General features: G+C 47.6%; 1 protein-coding gene across 7 annotated transcripts in view; it reads left to right on the forward strand.

Moving 5' to 3' along the window:
* The window catches only part of ERGIC3 (ERGIC and golgi 3), a 63,744-nt gene that overhangs the window by 33,027 nt on the left and 14,563 nt on the right, over positions 1–16,154 (forward strand). For 2 of the 7 annotated variants that reach the window (XM_050907538.1, XM_050907536.1), the window contains exons 1-7: positions 395–482; positions 714–784; positions 1,332–1,419; positions 2,715–2,834; positions 4,427–4,520; positions 5,692–5,857; positions 7,495–7,552. The exons of 1 other annotated variant lie outside the window; for it this stretch is intronic. In XM_050907538.1, coding sequence (XP_050763495.1) covers positions 395–482; positions 714–784; positions 1,332–1,419; positions 2,715–2,834; positions 4,427–4,520; positions 5,692–5,857; positions 7,495–7,552 — 685 coding nt within the window. Of the gene's footprint in view, positions 1–394; positions 483–713; positions 785–1,331; positions 1,420–2,714; positions 2,835–4,426; positions 4,521–5,691; positions 5,858–7,494; positions 7,553–16,154 lie in introns of those variants that run through there. 4 more of the 7 variants (XM_050907541.1, XM_050907542.1, XM_050907540.1 and 1 more) reach the window with 4 other exon arrangements.

The following is a 16,154-nucleotide window of genomic DNA, read 5'->3' on the forward strand; positions in this document are numbered from 1 at the left end:
CTGAGGGGCAGCCCGGCTGTTCTCCGAAGGGCGTTAGTAACCAACTGCAGGCCTGTCAAAGAGGGAGGCAGCGGATGGGCTGGGGAGGGCGCGAAAGCCAGTGAAAGCCGCTCCCTGCCAGCAGCTTGGCCTCGGGGTCGAGCCCTCTCCAGCTAACCGATCTCGGCCCAGTCCGCGTCTCTCGGGCGTCCTTCCGAGGCCCGGGGGCCGTTGGCAGGGCGGGCAGAGGAGGGCGAGGCGGCAGCGAGGACCTTCCCGGCCCGGAGGCGACCGGGAGCGCCAGCCCCTCCCCGCCAGCCCCCTCGGCCGGCTTCGGGCCGCGCTGCCGGGCGAGCCCGGGGGCGGTGCCGGCCCGGCCCCGGAAGGCGGGTTTGGTTCCGGGCCGCGCGGCGCCATGGACTCGCTGTGGCGGCTGAAGCGGTTCGATGCCTTCCCCAAGACCCTGGAAGACTTTCGGGTCAAGACGTGCGGGGGCGCGCTGGGTGAGCGGGCGGGGTGAGGGCGGCCGGGGGCCGGCGGGCGGGCCCGGGCCTCGCCGTGGGGCGGCGGCCGGCCGGGGGGGGCCTTGCGGGCCGGCGCTGGGCGGCGGGAGGCAGCGGCTCGGGGCGGCGGCGTGCGGGCTGAGGGGAGGCGGAGGCTGAGGGGAGGTGGAGGCGAGGCGGGCGTGCGGCCGCGATCGGCGGGGCTGACGGCGGTTCTCGTCTCCCCGGCAGTGACGGTTGTCAGCGGGCTCATCATGGTGCTGCTTTTCTTCTCGGAGCTGCAGTACTACCTCACCAAGGAGGTGAGTAGCGGCGGCGGGGGGGGCCCTGCGGGCCGGGGCGGCCTGCCGTGCCTGCGCACCCCCGCCGAGCCGCCGCCTCCTCCGCCGCCCCCTCCGGGCTGCCCCCGCAGCAGCTTCACCCGCCGCAGATGGGTTTGGGTTTTTTTCTTTCCCCCAGCCGGTGGCCTTGACGACGGGAGCGGGCTGCCCTCCCCCGAGAGCCGCTTGGCGCCAAGGGTGGCTGGTGGCCTCCCGTAAGGCGGTCGCCGGAGAGCGTCTCCAAATCTCTTCTCGCTGTCTCCGCCGTCCACAGGCAGGCACGACGAGGAAAAGAAAGCGAGCGCGGGAGCCCGCGTGCCCAGCCCAAATTCTAAGATTCCCAGAGTCTTCTCTTTTTTGAAAGCGTTACGAACGGCAAGCGCTTAGCTACCGTGGGAGGCAGCAGCTCAGGTGTTTCGCGAACGCCCCGTCTTAAAAATGCGCTCCTGAGCCAGAGCGGTGGCGGGAAAGAGGCCCTTGGATTTGCTGCCAAGTGAAACGGGACTCTCTGTTTTTTCTTTGTTCCTAGGTTCATCCGGAATTGTACGTTGACAAATCAAGGGGAGATAAACTGAAGATCAACCTAGATGTCATTTTTCCACATATGCCTTGTGCTTGTGAGTCAGACTGCTGAACAGCGGGGATAATTTTCGTACTTGCCGAGGGCCCAACAGGCTCCGTGTGCCTGGTGCTTCCGAGTGCCGCACCGCTGCTTGGGCCACGGACAGGGAGGAATTGGTGATGCCTTGTGGTTACGCGGTGATTCCAGGCAGGCCCGCTGGGCGCTTAAACCAGCGCTTCCAGTCAGGCGGTGTTATTTTTCTAGATTACAAATGAGGCTAAGGTGTAAACCCACTTAGGTTTCGGTATGGCGGTGTACTTTGTCAGAGAGCTCAGTAATACTGAAGAAGCTGGCACAGAGTTCACTTGGGAGCCAAGATTTGACCGTGTTGCTGTTGAAAAGCTTTAGAGTCTCCTTTGGAAGTTACTTGAGGAGGCGCAACTTTTCCGTGATTTTTGTCCTTACGTTCTGACTGTAACGCCAATGCCACGGGATGACCTTTCTCCAAAACTTTTAAAATCAGAATGAGCGTTGTTAATCTGATTACCTTTAACCAAGTTCAAAACAAAGTTGCAGGATGAAGTGGCGGAAAGTTTGGCCAGTCTCCCTGGGCATTAGTGCTGTGCACGTTATCCGGCCGTCCACTGATCTTCCCTGCCTCTTGTTCTGTTGTAGAAATTCCTTTGGGTAATGCGTTGGGCTCTAAATGTAGTGAGTCCGACTTCCTTCTGACCACCCAAGATGATGTTGGTCTTTGCCTTCGTCACCTTTAAAAGGGCGTGGGAAGGCCAGAGAGACTGGAAGCCTCTGCTGTTTTGTGCCCAGAAGCTGTCGGTCTTCTAAGAGAGCCTGGAGCCAGCAAGTGCATCGTGGTGCTTCGATAGCAGGCCGAGACCCCAGACCTTCTCAATCTTCTTTGTGAGAAGGGGTCACAAGGAACTGTGCTGATGTTGCAGGGGGAAGGGTGAGGGGGTAGAGGCAGGAGGCAGCTTTCACCCCATTTTAAGCTTAACTCCTGAAAACGGTGATGGGCTTTGAGGGGTTTGGATGTGGTTTTTTGCCTTAAGCGTATTACCTTTCAGGGTAATGCTTTCTGTGGCAGCTGGAAACAGTCCTTCTTGTAGAGCAAAGCAAACCCCGTATTTGGAAGGGTCGTTTAGGGTGCCGCAACGTGCGTTTTATTCCCTAAACGTCACTTGGCCCCAGCCATACGCACCCTTCCAGTTTGGCACATCCTTATCCCCCTGGCTGAAAGATTGTGTATTTTCACGGGTTGAATGCTTCCTCAGCCTGCCACAGGCCAGACCAAATGTGTGTTTATAGACCGCTTTCCTTGCTGGCTGCTTTCAGATTTGAGCATCGATGCCATGGACGTAGCAGGAGAGCAGCAGCTGGATGTGGAGCACAATCTGTTTAAACAACGTTTGGATAAAGCCGGCAATCGTGTGACTCCAGAGGCCGAGAGACACGGTAAGGCGCTGTTCTGCCTTTCTTGGATGGATGCTCTCGTCGTCTTTCCGTCACTGTATGCCCGTTTGGAGATTCACGGGACCAAGTGACAGCTGAAGAGCATTTAAACACCACAAACTCTGGAAGAGTTGATAGCACGCAAATCTGTTGAACGGGCAGATCAGACAAACTCCTGTTATACTCGCCGCTTTTGCAAGGCAAATCTTTGCCTAGTCCCTCTGAAATTACAACAAGGACTCACGGATGCGTTTCAGGAATAAAGCTGCCGACTTAATGGTCTTTTACGACTAGGAATCAAGCAGCTGTTGTGGCAAAACTTGGCTTTGGTTCTATCTTTAAATCACAGTGGGCTGACAAATGGGACGAGCTGGTTAGAGGAAAGAGCCTCTCTCCAGGGAAGGCTCCAGTGACTCGACCCTTCAGCCTAAACTTGCACCTTCCTACGTTTACTTTGTGTGTGTTAATGCGTACCTGATAAATATACTTTAGTTGATTTCTCGGTTACAAGTTGTAGTAAGTGGTCCTTGGCTACATAAACCTCTCCTCTATGTTTTTGACGTGTTACGGCTCATCGTTGTACTTCGATTCCCAACCAGCAACGGTGCTGGCAAAGCGTTGCAATCTAACACTGTAATACTGTCCTGACTTTTCCTTTCCAAAACGTGAGCTCCTTATTACCTTTTCTGGGAGACGGTGTAGTTCTATGCATCGGCGTGAACTGAATTTGTTGAGTTGTCTCGCTCAGATTTAACTTTTCTGTTAAAGTGTTCTTGTTCAAACGGTGGGAATCGTGGCTTGGACAAAGCGTAGCAATTACTAAGCTGTATGCTTCCTGACGCTATCTTGTAGCGTAATTACAAGATGAAAAGCCATACCGCTTTTTAAAGAATGACTTCTTAAGTGCGCTTTCAACTGCTTTCAATGTTGCAAGCTTTAGAAAGAAAGTCTCACACAGTTGTTTGCTTAATAATGGGTATGTTTTCCTGAAAGTTTTTCTTTGCTTGATCATAACCAGCATAAAGTCTGTGGTTAAAGAAATAAGGTGAATGATTGATTTTCATGCCTATTCCATACTTTCTAGTTCAAATCTGTTTTTTCTGTGGCTAATACGAAATACAGACTTCTTTACTGCTCGCTTCCGTCCACCTGTTATACCTCCCAGTCTCAACCAACAGGGCCCTGATAACGTTTTATCCCCTCAGCAGTGTCTGACGGTGTACCTTCCCACCTTCCCCCGCATTCGTTATCCAAGGAGCCACCTTTTCAAGGCTCAGAGAGGGCAGTGCAGCAGTGCCTAGATAGCGAGCCTTAGAGGGCTTTTGTAAGCCAAGAGGCTCGGTCCTGTCCTTCCGGGTTTGTGAGCTGAAACAGCCTGATTTCTATGGAGGGTGTTCTTGAGATGACAAGTGCTGCTCTGCTTCTTGGTCTTGCTTGCACACCATTTCAGGTGGGCTCTGGGTGCAGGATGCGCAGCTTCCGACACAAAATCGTTGCGTTCCTGCGTGGAACAGTTATTGTGCGTAGAACAGAACAAGAGTACGAGAGAGCGTTTCTAGACACGCCTCATCACTTTGAATCCTCTTTTGTCTTAGAGCTGGGGAAAGAAGAAGAAAAAGCGTTTGATCCAAATTCTTTGGATGCCGATCGCTGCGAGAGCTGTTACGGGGCGGAGTCAGAGGACATTAGGTAACCTTTACACCTGTTTGTATCTTCTTAGCACTTGAATTAATACAGTTACGTTGCACGCGTGTTTGTTTTCACAATGTCTATGAAGGCCTGTGCCGTGAAATCCTCCTGGGCACGGGTTCAGAGAATGAGGAGAACTGTTGCGGTTTTGGTATGCCTTTGGAAGCTGCACTCGCGGTTGTTAAGGGCGTGCAGAGTTAGGTTGCCTCCATGGCTGTTTAAGGGCAGTGCCAATTGCACTACCTTTGCAGTAGCACACAGATTGTATCTCAGCAAACGGAATCTTTTCTGGGGTTATTTGGTGTCCAGAGGGGAGCTGTGTAAATTAGTTCACCGTTCCGTGAGCTGTCTTGGAGTAAAACCTGGTTCTGGCTTTGCCTTCTCACTTCTGCTGCAGGCTTTGCATCCTTACGGGAGCAAAGAGCAGACATTCATGGCTCACACAAGCAACGGGTGTCACTTGGTGTTTCTCATTCCTCCTACCTGCAAATTCCTGCAAGAATGGATGCGTGATAGTCCATAGGTTCTGGACTATCCTTCGCTGTTATTGTCTCTGTAGTAACTTGGTTTGTCCCATCTGTCAAGTTGCGTCCTTCCCCAGAGGTGTTTCCATCTTGAGGGATTTGTGATTCCAGCCTTCAGCTTTCTCTTTGGTCCAGCAAAACATGGAACCGAGAAAGAAAACTGGTTTTGGCGGTGACCAAGGTGTTATCCAGAGGCAGAAAAGTAATGAAGAAAGTTTGCCATTAACCCTCCCTCCAATGGTGACAGTCTTGCCCTAAAAACAGAGGAGAGGAGGAGTAGAAACAGGCAGATGCTTTGTTCACACGGGGAAGTTCCAAACCGCTCGGAGCTGGGGGACAATGATGTGGTTTTTGTAGCAAATTTCTTTGCCCAGGAGTGAGTCGGCTGTCTAAATGGACGGGCAGAGCCCTCTTCAGACTCAAGCACTGCATTAAAACAGCTTGCATCCTCATGCCAAAATCTCAAAAAGAACCTCAAGAAGCTCGAGCTCCTTCAGGAGCATTAGGCCACCTTTCAAGGTCCAGTCCCTGATGTTTGCTTTGTTGCTTTGTTGAAGAAGCAAAGAATCCACCAAGGATTCAAGTCCTGAGCTGGAGCCTCTCTTTCTAGCGATAAAGATGGTAAGATGGTGCTTGTGCTTTTGCAGGTGTTGTAATACTTGTGACGATGTCAGAGAAGCATACAGGCGGCGAGGCTGGGCCTTCAAGAACCCGGATAGCATAGAGCAGTGCAAGAGGGAAGGGTTTAGCCAGAAAATGCAAGAGCAGAAGAACGAGGGCTGCCAAGTGTATGGTTTCCTAGAGGTCAACAAGGTGAGAGACGGGTTTTGCTGTGAACCTGCTGCGTGATGGTGGTGCCTGTGAAAAGGCAGAGTCGGGGCGTTCCTCTCCTTTGCCAGCTGTAGGTGTTCACAGGAGCGTAATATAATAAATAACCCCTGGGCTCAGCAAGGTACTTGTGCCCGTAAAGGGGTTCGGTAGGAGAGTCAGGAAAAGCGGTGGGAAGGGGCTAATTCTCCGTTTCGTTGTGTGGGCTGGTCGGAAGCATGCCGGCTGGAGAAGGTTAGCTTTTCGTACCGTCTAGCTGGCGAGTCTTTTTGCCGAGGTTTCTGGAGGAGGAGAGGCAGCTTCTTTGAGGTGAGGTTGTCCCGCCTGGCCTTCTAGTCTTAAAACAGAGAGCACCAGCGGATGCTGGAGATAAGAGCAACCACCAACTTGCCAGCAGAGGTGCTGGAGAGAGTGACATGTTCTCTTCTGTAGAAAAACAGTGGAAGCAAGGCTATTGGAGTTGGTTGTCAAAGCTGAAAATGCTCAGAGAGGTGGTTTTTGCAACTGGTGTCTGAAAATGTAGTCCGAGATGTACCAAGTAACTGTGTAACTACCCTGTCATTTGGCGGGTTACCAAACCCAGAACACTTGGACGTGCAGGTTACGTACCCAAGTACATTCTAGCAGTCAGGCCCAGGCTAATTCTTTTTTTTTAATGCAAACTCTGGGGTTTTTTACGTCTTTGTGTACTCTTCCTGGAGACCACCTTCTTTGTTTCTGGAAAGGAAACCTTTTACTCACGAAGCCAGACATTGTGATTTGAGCATCATCATGGGTACCGAACCATTCGGGGACCCTCTCTCACAAAGTGTGACGAGCAGGAAAGATTCGAAGGGGCATGCTGGAGGTAGCAAGGGTCCCAGGGTGGGTGTCACGGGGGGAGTTTCTGGGGGCCGTTGTTATGCACTTGGAATTTTGCACATCTCCATTCTCATCAGGTCTGCAGTTAACACAAGCAACAGGTTTGCACAGACATTGAAGGTGCAGTGTAGCACGTGAGCTTGGGACATTCCGATCTTCCGGGGGAGAGTGTGTATGATTGCTAGTAAGTGTCAGGGAGGATTGGCACCTAATAGCCATATCCCTTTCAGATTCCAGGGTGAAATTTTAACAGCCTTTGTCTTTTGGGGGTTTTGGGGGTTTGGTTTGGGTATTTTTTGGGTAGGTTTAGTGCATTATTTTTGCATGCCGCTTATTTTCCTGGATGCATACATAGGATCACTGTTGTTTATTGTATTCAGGGTTTTCTTACCCTGCTCACCCCCTATCAGTTACTTTCTCCGGTCCTTTTCTGTGATACCTTTTTGTAGTTCCTGCAGCAGCAGTCAGTTCCCTCCCAATAGACCTTTCTTCTTCCCATTTTTATGTCCACTATAATAATCTGCATAGAACAGGTATTATCAACATCAGTATGTAATTATGGCTTTCCACACGCCTGCCTGTGAGGAAGAGGGGAAATTCATCCCCCTGTTAGGACAATATCTGCTGCTGTTGTCACCTATGAAAATGAGTTGCTTGGTGTATATCTTCTTTAAACAAACATTTACAAAGCCAAGCACTAGTACGACTGCTTTATTTATATAGATTCAGACCTTTTAATGAAAGATTACTGTCTCCTGCAGGTAGCTGGAAATTTCCACTTTGCCCCAGGCAAAAGTTTCCAACAGTCTCATGTACACGGTAAAGTATTTTCTTTTCCTGCTTATTGTGACCTTTAGCTTCCAAGGGTATCTGACTGTTTATTTGGAATGTCTTTGCATTGCTATCCATAATAACAAGAGCGCTGCTTCAGCGGGGAGGACGTTGTTGAAGTTTTGTTACAGAGGTTTCGAACCGTCATGAACAAATATAAAAGTGTTTTCTGGAGGTGCTGCCACATGGGTGTGGAAGAACTTGGAGGAGAATGTTTCTGGGCAGTCTCTCAGTCTCACTTGTTCTACAAAACTTTGCTGCTCTGCTGTAAAACAGCCTCCAGTGAGGTGTTCAGCCCGGGAGCTGAATATCAGTATCTCTGGAAGGGATAGTTTGGAGAATGCCTCAGGAGAATTTTAAAGCAATTCAGAACTTTTAGAGTAACATTTAAGTTGTAAAGGACTTCCTCGGGTATTTATATAAATACACAGTGGCCAGAATAATAGTGGTAGTTTATAGAGTCATAGCATGGTTTGGGTTGGACGGGACCTTTAAAGGCCGTCTAGTCCAACCCCTGCCCTGCAATGAGCAGGGACATCTTCAACTAGATCAGGTTGCTCAGAGCCCCGTCCAACCTGACCTTGAGTGTTTCCAGGGATGGGGCATCTACCACCTCTCTGGGCAACCTGTGCCAGTGTTTCACCGCTCTCATCGTAAAAACTTTCTTCCTTGTATCTAGTCTAAATCTACCCTCTTTTAGTTTAGAACCATCACCCCTTGTGCTATCGCAGCAGGCCCTGCTAAAAAGTCTGTCCCCATCTTTCTTATGAGCCCCCTTTAAGTACTGAAAGGCTGCAGTAAGGTCTCCCCGGAGCCTTCTCTTCTCCAGGCTGAAGAACCCCAACTCTCTCAGCCTGTCTTCACAGGAGAGGGTGTTCCATCCCTCTGATCATGTTTGTGGCCTCCTCTGGACCCGCTCCAACAGGTCCATGTCTTTGCTGCGCTGAGGACCCCAGAGCTGGACGCAGTACTGCAGGTGGGGTCTCGCCAGAGCGGAGTAGAGGGGCAGAAGCACCTCCCTCGACCTGCTGGCCACGCTGCTTTGGGTGCAGCCCAGGACACGGTTGGCCTTCAGGGCTGCAAGCGCCCATTGCCAGCTCACGTCCAGCTTTTCATCCCCCAGTACCCCCAAGTCCTTCTCGGCAGGGCTGCTCTCAATCCCTTCATCCCCCAGCCTGTATGGATACTGGGGGTTGCCCTGACCCAGGTGCAGGACCTTGCACTTGGCCTTGTTGAACCTCATGAGGTTCACATGGGCCCACTTCTCGAGCTTTCCAGGTCCCCCTGGAGGGCATCCCGTCCCTCAGGCGTGTCAACCGCACCACTCAGCTTGGTGTTGTCTGCAAACATGCTGAGGGTGCACTCGATCCCACTGTCGATGTCATTGATGAAGATATTGAACAGTACTGGTCCCAGTACGGACCCATGAGGGGCACTGCTTGTCACCGATCTCCGTCTGGACATGGAGCCGTTGACCGCTACCCTCTGGATGCGACCAATCAACCAATTCCTCATCCACCGAACAGTCCGCCCATCAAATCCCTCTCTCTCCAATTTAGAGAGAAGGATGTTGTGGGAGACCGTGTCAAAGGCCTTACAGAAGTCCAGACAGACGACATCCGTAGCTCTTCCCTTGTCCGCTAAGGTAGTCACTCCATCGTACAAGGCCACGGGGTTGGTCAGGCAAGACTTGCCCTTGGCGAAGCCTTGCTGGCTGTCTCGAATCACCTCCCTGTTCTCTGTGCACCTTAACATAGCTTGTAGGAGGATCTGTTCCATGATCTGCCCAGGCACAGCAGTAAGGCTACTACATCAGCCAGTCCCCTCAGGACTCTGGGATGCATCTCATCGGGTTCCCTAGACTGATGTATGCTCAGGTTCCTCAGGTGGTCACGAACCTCATCTTCTCTTACAGTGGGAGGGACTTTGCTCCCCCAGTCCCTGCCTTCTATCTTTAGCAGGAACTTGATTAAAAATACTTGTGGTTTAATGGAAGGTTTGCAGTTCCCTTGATCAAGTTTTGGAAGCGTGAGATTTCACAAAGGTTTCACAAAGAGCTTTAATTTCAGCCTCGTTTTCCCCCGTCCTGTCACTCACTCCAGTTTAACCCGTACCACTGAGGTAAAGGTCAGGGGAGAATGTGAATGGGCTTTGTGAGAGCAACTGGGGTGTTTGGAGAAAAACAAGCAAGCTTTTGAGCACAGTTTCTACAGATGAAGAAGCGCTTTTGTGCAAAAAAAATAAAAACCCACCACCCTGTTTTTCCCCACAATATTAATTGTTGTTAATAATAAAATATTTCACTTCTTCCTGCAGAACTTGCTTTGTGTGCTTGCACTAGCGTAACAACAGCAGCCTTACTACAGCTACTTATTTACAACTTCACAGCGTGTCTCTAAGTTAACAAGAAGCATCTCTGCATTGCATCTATTCTCTGTAACAGGCATGAATGCAAGCTGGCTGTCCTGAGAGCCAGTACTTTGTGTACGGAGAGGAAGGGGTGAGGTCAGGGTAGCTCTCTAGTTGCGTGTGCCCCTGTGCAGTCTTGCACAACTGAATTGAAAATGCAGGGGGAAAAACCAGGTGAAAACCAGAAAGGACTATGTAGTTACTGCAAACCTTTTGGAGGCAGAGTTAGGAATATTGGTGTTTTGAGGACAGTGAAAAGGAGTAGGAGGAGGGATGATGGGCAGACAAACTTTCCGCTTTCTGGGACTTCTGTCACATTAAATAATGAGGAAAGAAGGTCCCTAATGCTTTTCTCCATCTGCAACTGTTTTCAGCTCGTGGGATCTCCTGAGTCTGTTACGGTCTATTGAGATCCCTCAGTGGCTCTCTTTCGGGTACTTTTCCCATCTGACCGTGAACTCAGGTAAACGTTTTGCATTTACAACACCCTTTTGCAAGGCGTTCAGCAGGTCTGCTCTGCTGTAAGAACGAACACCTCCCCTCGTGGGCTTGCTCCCACTAGCTGTATCTGATGGCCTGTGTTCCTCTGCTGGGCAAGAGTGAACGGTCGCTGCCCGCTCTCTCCCTGCCTCTCAGGATGTCGTAGACCTTTCCTGTGCCAGCCTGCAGGCCGTGTCTTTCCCCCGCTGACGAGTCCCGGCTTACTCCGATGGTCCTTTGTGGGAGCCATTCAAGCCCTGAGCTTCCTTGCTGCATTTCTCTGAACCTCTTTCAGTTCCGCTCTGTCTGGAGGTACCAGGCTGCACCCAGGATTAAGGTCCTGGCTAAGCGTGATGTAGGCAGTGGCGTAATGATTTTCTTCCTTTTGTTCTCTCTTGCTTTCCTAGTTATTCGTAACACGTGATTTCCCTTTTTCCCCAGCCTTTTCCTGGGAAAGGTTTTTATGGCACCAACCAACAACCAAGGAGTTTTTCCTGACCCCCAAGGGAAATGTATAGCTCAGAGCCTGGTCTTTTTCTTGTACATGAAGCTGAGACTGTTTTCTTCCTCATGATAACCTTTCTTCATAATCTTCTCTCTTTTTTTTTTTTTTTTTTTTTTAAAGTTTACAGAAAGAAGGAAGGTTTTTTCCCCTCTAATTCCAGATAAAGAACTTGACTAGTATTAGTCAGAGGACAGAGCTCTGTGAGGTGTTTACAGAGCTCCCCTGGAAATACCTTGTTTGGATCATGATTCCACACAAGAACTTATGAGCGTGTGATTTTTGATCCATTTAAGAAGGTCTACATTAATGCTCAATCCTATTAATACACTTAACAGAATGTTACACGGGATGAAGTTGAATGTCTAAGAGAAGTCTGAATATTCCAAACTGTTATCCTAAACCACATTAACAATCCAATAAAAATTATAATTTTACTCGACCTATTTGATACAAAACTGTAATGACTGACAATATTTTTGCTACTGCCTTCTATTCCCTACCAATTTGAATGAGTAGAGAATAAGGGGATGAACAAGAATGTCCATACCATGGAAAGTTTGTTCCATTGCACTGCTCTCCTTGCCTCATGTCAGAGTAGCTATAGCACGTTTGTACAGCTGATGGTTAGACCTGAGTCCATACTTTTATTTTTTGGTGCTATTCAAATACTGAAGCTAGCACACCAGCTTTTGTTTCTTGCACTGTTACTCTCTCCTTCTCCTGAGGGTTACTGTTATTTAATAGATCTCCAGCTAGGCAATCTGCAGAGGTGTCTTCGTGATGGTGCAAAGGGTCCTATTCAGAAGCACTTCATAAGTCTGACGGTAAATGTAATTCTGATCTGAGCTTCTGAACTTTTGTCATGTGCTTGGTGTTAACATCTTCAAAACTGTAACTTCTCTCCTGGGTAGAAGCAAGTTGAAATTGCTTGTTTTGGAAAGTAGAATAAGAAGTAAGAGGAGACACAGGGCTAACACACATGCACACCAGAACCAGCAATGAATAAGGTGCAATTTTATTTCTCTTTAGTTATGTTAGCTTTAATTGTGTGTAGCTCAATCTTTATGTCCTTTTATTTTGTTTGAGCAGCTGCCCTAGGATAGATGTGACCCAGAAGAAGTCTTATTTTTCAGGGATTATTCATTTCTTGTTTGGGCTTTCTTTCCCATACACAGTTCTCTCTCCTTGCCTGTGTTTTTGTTCTCGCATACTCATATTTTGTCCCCAGAAATCATTTGCCTGAAATAATACTTTATAGATTCTAAAACTCATCATAAGGTGAGGTTTGACAGCACCAGCTGAATGTGAGAGGAATATAGGTAAAAGGCAGGGAGCGGCCTTGCCCAGAGGAGTTCATCCCATTTCTCACATCCATGAACCTTGATTCTTTGTCTTTGGCTTGGCAGAAGTCCTTCTATTAAGACAGAGAAGATCAGAAGTCCTTGTTTAGACTAGGAAAAAAGTTTGAAATTATGTTCAAGTTTGCTAACATTAGCTAACTACAGCAGCCTAAATTCAGTTACTTTCCTAATTGGGAGAATGCTAATGAGTAGCCACCAAAACCAAATTATCAGCAATTGCTCTCCAATTTTTTTCATTTTTAAATACTGTTATGAGTGGGTAAGCATCATGAAAGCCGCCCTTCTTAAGAGTTTACTGAATATCAGGTTTTATTAGTTACAATCACATTTGGCGATTCCAAGTTATTTATTGACAATGTGGTACGTAATGTGTTTTAATGCAGACATGTATATTGACTAACAGGAATCAAAGTTTTGAAGTAGGTAGCCTATGAATCTCATGCTCTTAAGAGATGCAAGTGTGTTATCTCATCATAGGGTAACATCTGCTGAAATAGATTCAAACCATATTTCACTTGTGTTTGGCATTCTGAATGGCCTGAGGGTTTTTCATAAAAAATGAAACCCCTAACATCTCAGACTTTCTCAGAAAAATGCATTACCCAAATCTTACGTGGCCCCAGACTTATTTCTTAAGTATCTGTATACCATGGTAATCTTTATGCCCCAAGGACCTCTGATGGTCTCCTGATAATCTTTTTGTTGCAAAGTAAGTGTTTGACATTTCACTTGTTTTAACACAAGTTCTCCTTCCTATCTTTATGCAATAAGCATGTGTCTGAAGGAACTAGAAACACTGGAAGTACTGAAAAACTAAAACTGTGTTTTTAAAAGAAAAAAGTTTGTCCACTTGTAAGAAAAAAGTTATTTTGTCCTTTTTGTTTTGTTTTGTTTCTGCCTGCATGAATCCAGGTGAGATGATTTCACTTCCCTTGTTGTTTGCATGGATGTTTTTCTATGCTTGTATGTAACCTTTGTTCTCATGTTCTTTTGATGTTGGTTTCATATTTATACATATGTACCCAACCTAGGTGAAAGTTATTCTGCACAGTCATTAAATACAACTTTGCATTCCTTTTGGTTTCTCGTAGTCACCAGGCCCTGAAGGAAATGTAATTTGGAAATTGATGGAGGGTGTTTTTCTGTCTTTAGATAACTGAAGAGAAAGGTCTGAAACCCTCTGCTGGGTTAATGCAATTTTTATCCATCCACATTCACATTTCCAGTATATCTAACTGTAAGACTCAAGAATTGATAAAGTTTGACCCCTATTGTATCTATAAAAGACAGACTTCTACTGTGCTTTCCCCCTTGGCTGGTTCATGAGTAAGGAGGTGCTGCGTTCTTCTCAGCTGACCATTGGAGGCTGAGCATTTTATTACTAGAGGTATTTCTGCAGCATAGACTTTGTTTATATTTTATCTTAGTTTTCATCATTACTAGATGTTTTACCGCGTGTTGCTATTCATTCCTCATCTCAGGTCATTGAAATTGTTCTCTCTAGGAGAATTCAAAAGGCTGATCTTATGCCTTTGTGCCATCTATAATGATTGCCTTTATACTGGCGTGTAAATATACTGCTTGTGCTTCTTGGACAAGTGCTTTGTCTGTCTGTCTGTCCTTCGTGTGCTGTGTTCCCAGAGAATTCAAGCTGAAACTTCGGGCATTTGCTTTTGAAGCAAGCAGTGATGCTGATTTTTCATCCCAAGTTACTGGAAGCATTGAAAACTGGTCGCTTTAAGCCTGCACTGTGGTGCTCCATCTTCAGTGTCAGAGAAGACCCCCAACTCCTGAATGTCATACCGGCTGCAAATGGTGTTGTCTTGTTCCTCAGCTCATCTGTGGTCCAGTTGCACTGAGAAATCCCAGGTCATTAGGAGGAGGACTGAAGGAGTCAGGAGGAGGACTGAAGCAATTCGAAGCAGACTTTTTGGCACTGAAACTAGTAGTCCTGGCTCTCCTGCATCAAGGGAAAACCGGAGTCAAACATTACTGATATTTACAGTCTTCTGTTCCAAGCAGCACAGCCTCAAGCCCTGCTTATTCATTTGGTACTAGCTGAGATTGGGCTTGCTTCACTGTTGTCTGCTCCACAGGCTTTGAATCCTAAACTGAGATTTTACGTTCCATTTATGCAGGGTGCTGCAGGTTTTGGTAAAGTTCTCTCTTTCACTGGTGCCTCTGTAAGGACAGCCTCCAGCACCAGCTGTGCCTGGTTGTGATTCTGGATATGATAGCTGTTTTCTTTGCAGCAGTTCACACCTTCTCTCTTTCCTTCCTGCCTCAGAGAAAAGAGGAATGATTGAATGATCTAGCCTTTTAACCTCCTGAGGTTTGTAGTTCAGGCGCTGCTGCCATTTCTGTCCATGCCTATGTAGCAGCAGCCATCTCTGCTTCAGCTGCGGTGGTTGGCAGCGAGTTTCCAACATGCGGGAGAGTCGGTTCCTCAGGAGAGAGATGATCATCATATCACTTTCTTCTTCCTTGCCATATTTCTTCTAGTCAAGGGGAAGCTGAGGCTTCTCATTCATCCTTTAGATTCTCTTTAGACCATTCTGTTGCTGACGTGCCATCATCACTATTTTTTAGGGAAGACATTGCCCATCATGCGTTATTGACAGCCAGAGAGCTTTTCAGGATTCCTTAAAACGTATCATTAGATTCCTTCAATTCCCTGGAAAAGAAGCTGACGCTGATGACAACATTCAGGACGTTCTCTGTCCTAAAGACGCACTCTCAATGACCGTGACTATTTCTGTGGGTGAAGCAGTTCTGCACGTGGTCCGAATTTTGTGATTTTCTTACACCCTACATGGTCAACTGGAGGAACAAAGTTATCTTTGAAGGCACTATTTTTGTGATTACCGTTTGTTTTCCTCCTCATTTGTGGTGATGGTAGTGGCAGGAAAAAACCCAAGTAAGCTACTCTTTGAGACAATGATGGTTTTAGAAAAGGAGCTGCCTACTCCGAGTCACTGTGCTTTGCCTAGAAACATGTGAAGCTTTGTTAGCTCTCTAAGAGTACAGATTCACTGGCCACTTGTACGTCTTCATTAATGTTGTGCCTGTGTACTTAAGGGAGGGTTTATTCCCTTCTCTACTAGAGATTTGTTTGACAGCCAGCACCTATTTGAAGGCATCCTTGGACACTATGGATGACCCCTAATAGCCCTCTTATTTTACGTACTTTTTAATGTTTTGAATGCTGAATTGTAAAAGGACATACAGTCTTTAACTGAAGACTGGTTGTCATTTTTTAGGTCCCTTGGCATCTTCTCACTGGCAACCAAGAGCAAGTGACACTAATTCTTTTTTCTTCAGAGACTGCAGCCTCTTTCTCTTCCTGTCCTGGAGCCCTACTAGTTGTGGGGCTGTTACTATTGCACAGGCCTTCTACAGATAACAGTTCCTCACCTGAGCTCTTCTGCCCATCAACATTCTTGAAAAAAAATAATGTGGGACTCAATCTCCATCAGTCAAGGACACCGCTTCAGTGTGGAGGAGATCCAGATCCTCTGGCTGATCACCTGTACAGTATTCCTTCCATAGAATATGTTTGTGTGAGCTCATTCTAACTGCTGTCCCAAAGTAGTGTCTGCCAGGGAATTAACCGTTTTCATCCCCAAACTGAATACTGGAGGCTGAGATTCTTATTTCGTCCTCAGCATTGCTAAGGACTTTTCTTTTTACGCTGGTAAACACCTTGCAGAGTTTGGTTGTCTTGGTGCTGAAAGACGCAAGGTCTCACCCATTTCTGTGCAGATGGACAAACTGTTTTCAAGTTATATCAAGCCTGTTTTGGAGACCACAAATGTGACGTTTCTGTTTGTCACTG

Source organism: Gymnogyps californianus, chromosome 17 (assembly GCF_018139145.2).
Source record: "Gymnogyps californianus isolate 813 chromosome 17, ASM1813914v2, whole genome shotgun sequence".
In the NCBI taxonomy this organism is placed as follows: domain Eukaryota; kingdom Metazoa; phylum Chordata; class Aves; order Accipitriformes; family Cathartidae; genus Gymnogyps; species Gymnogyps californianus.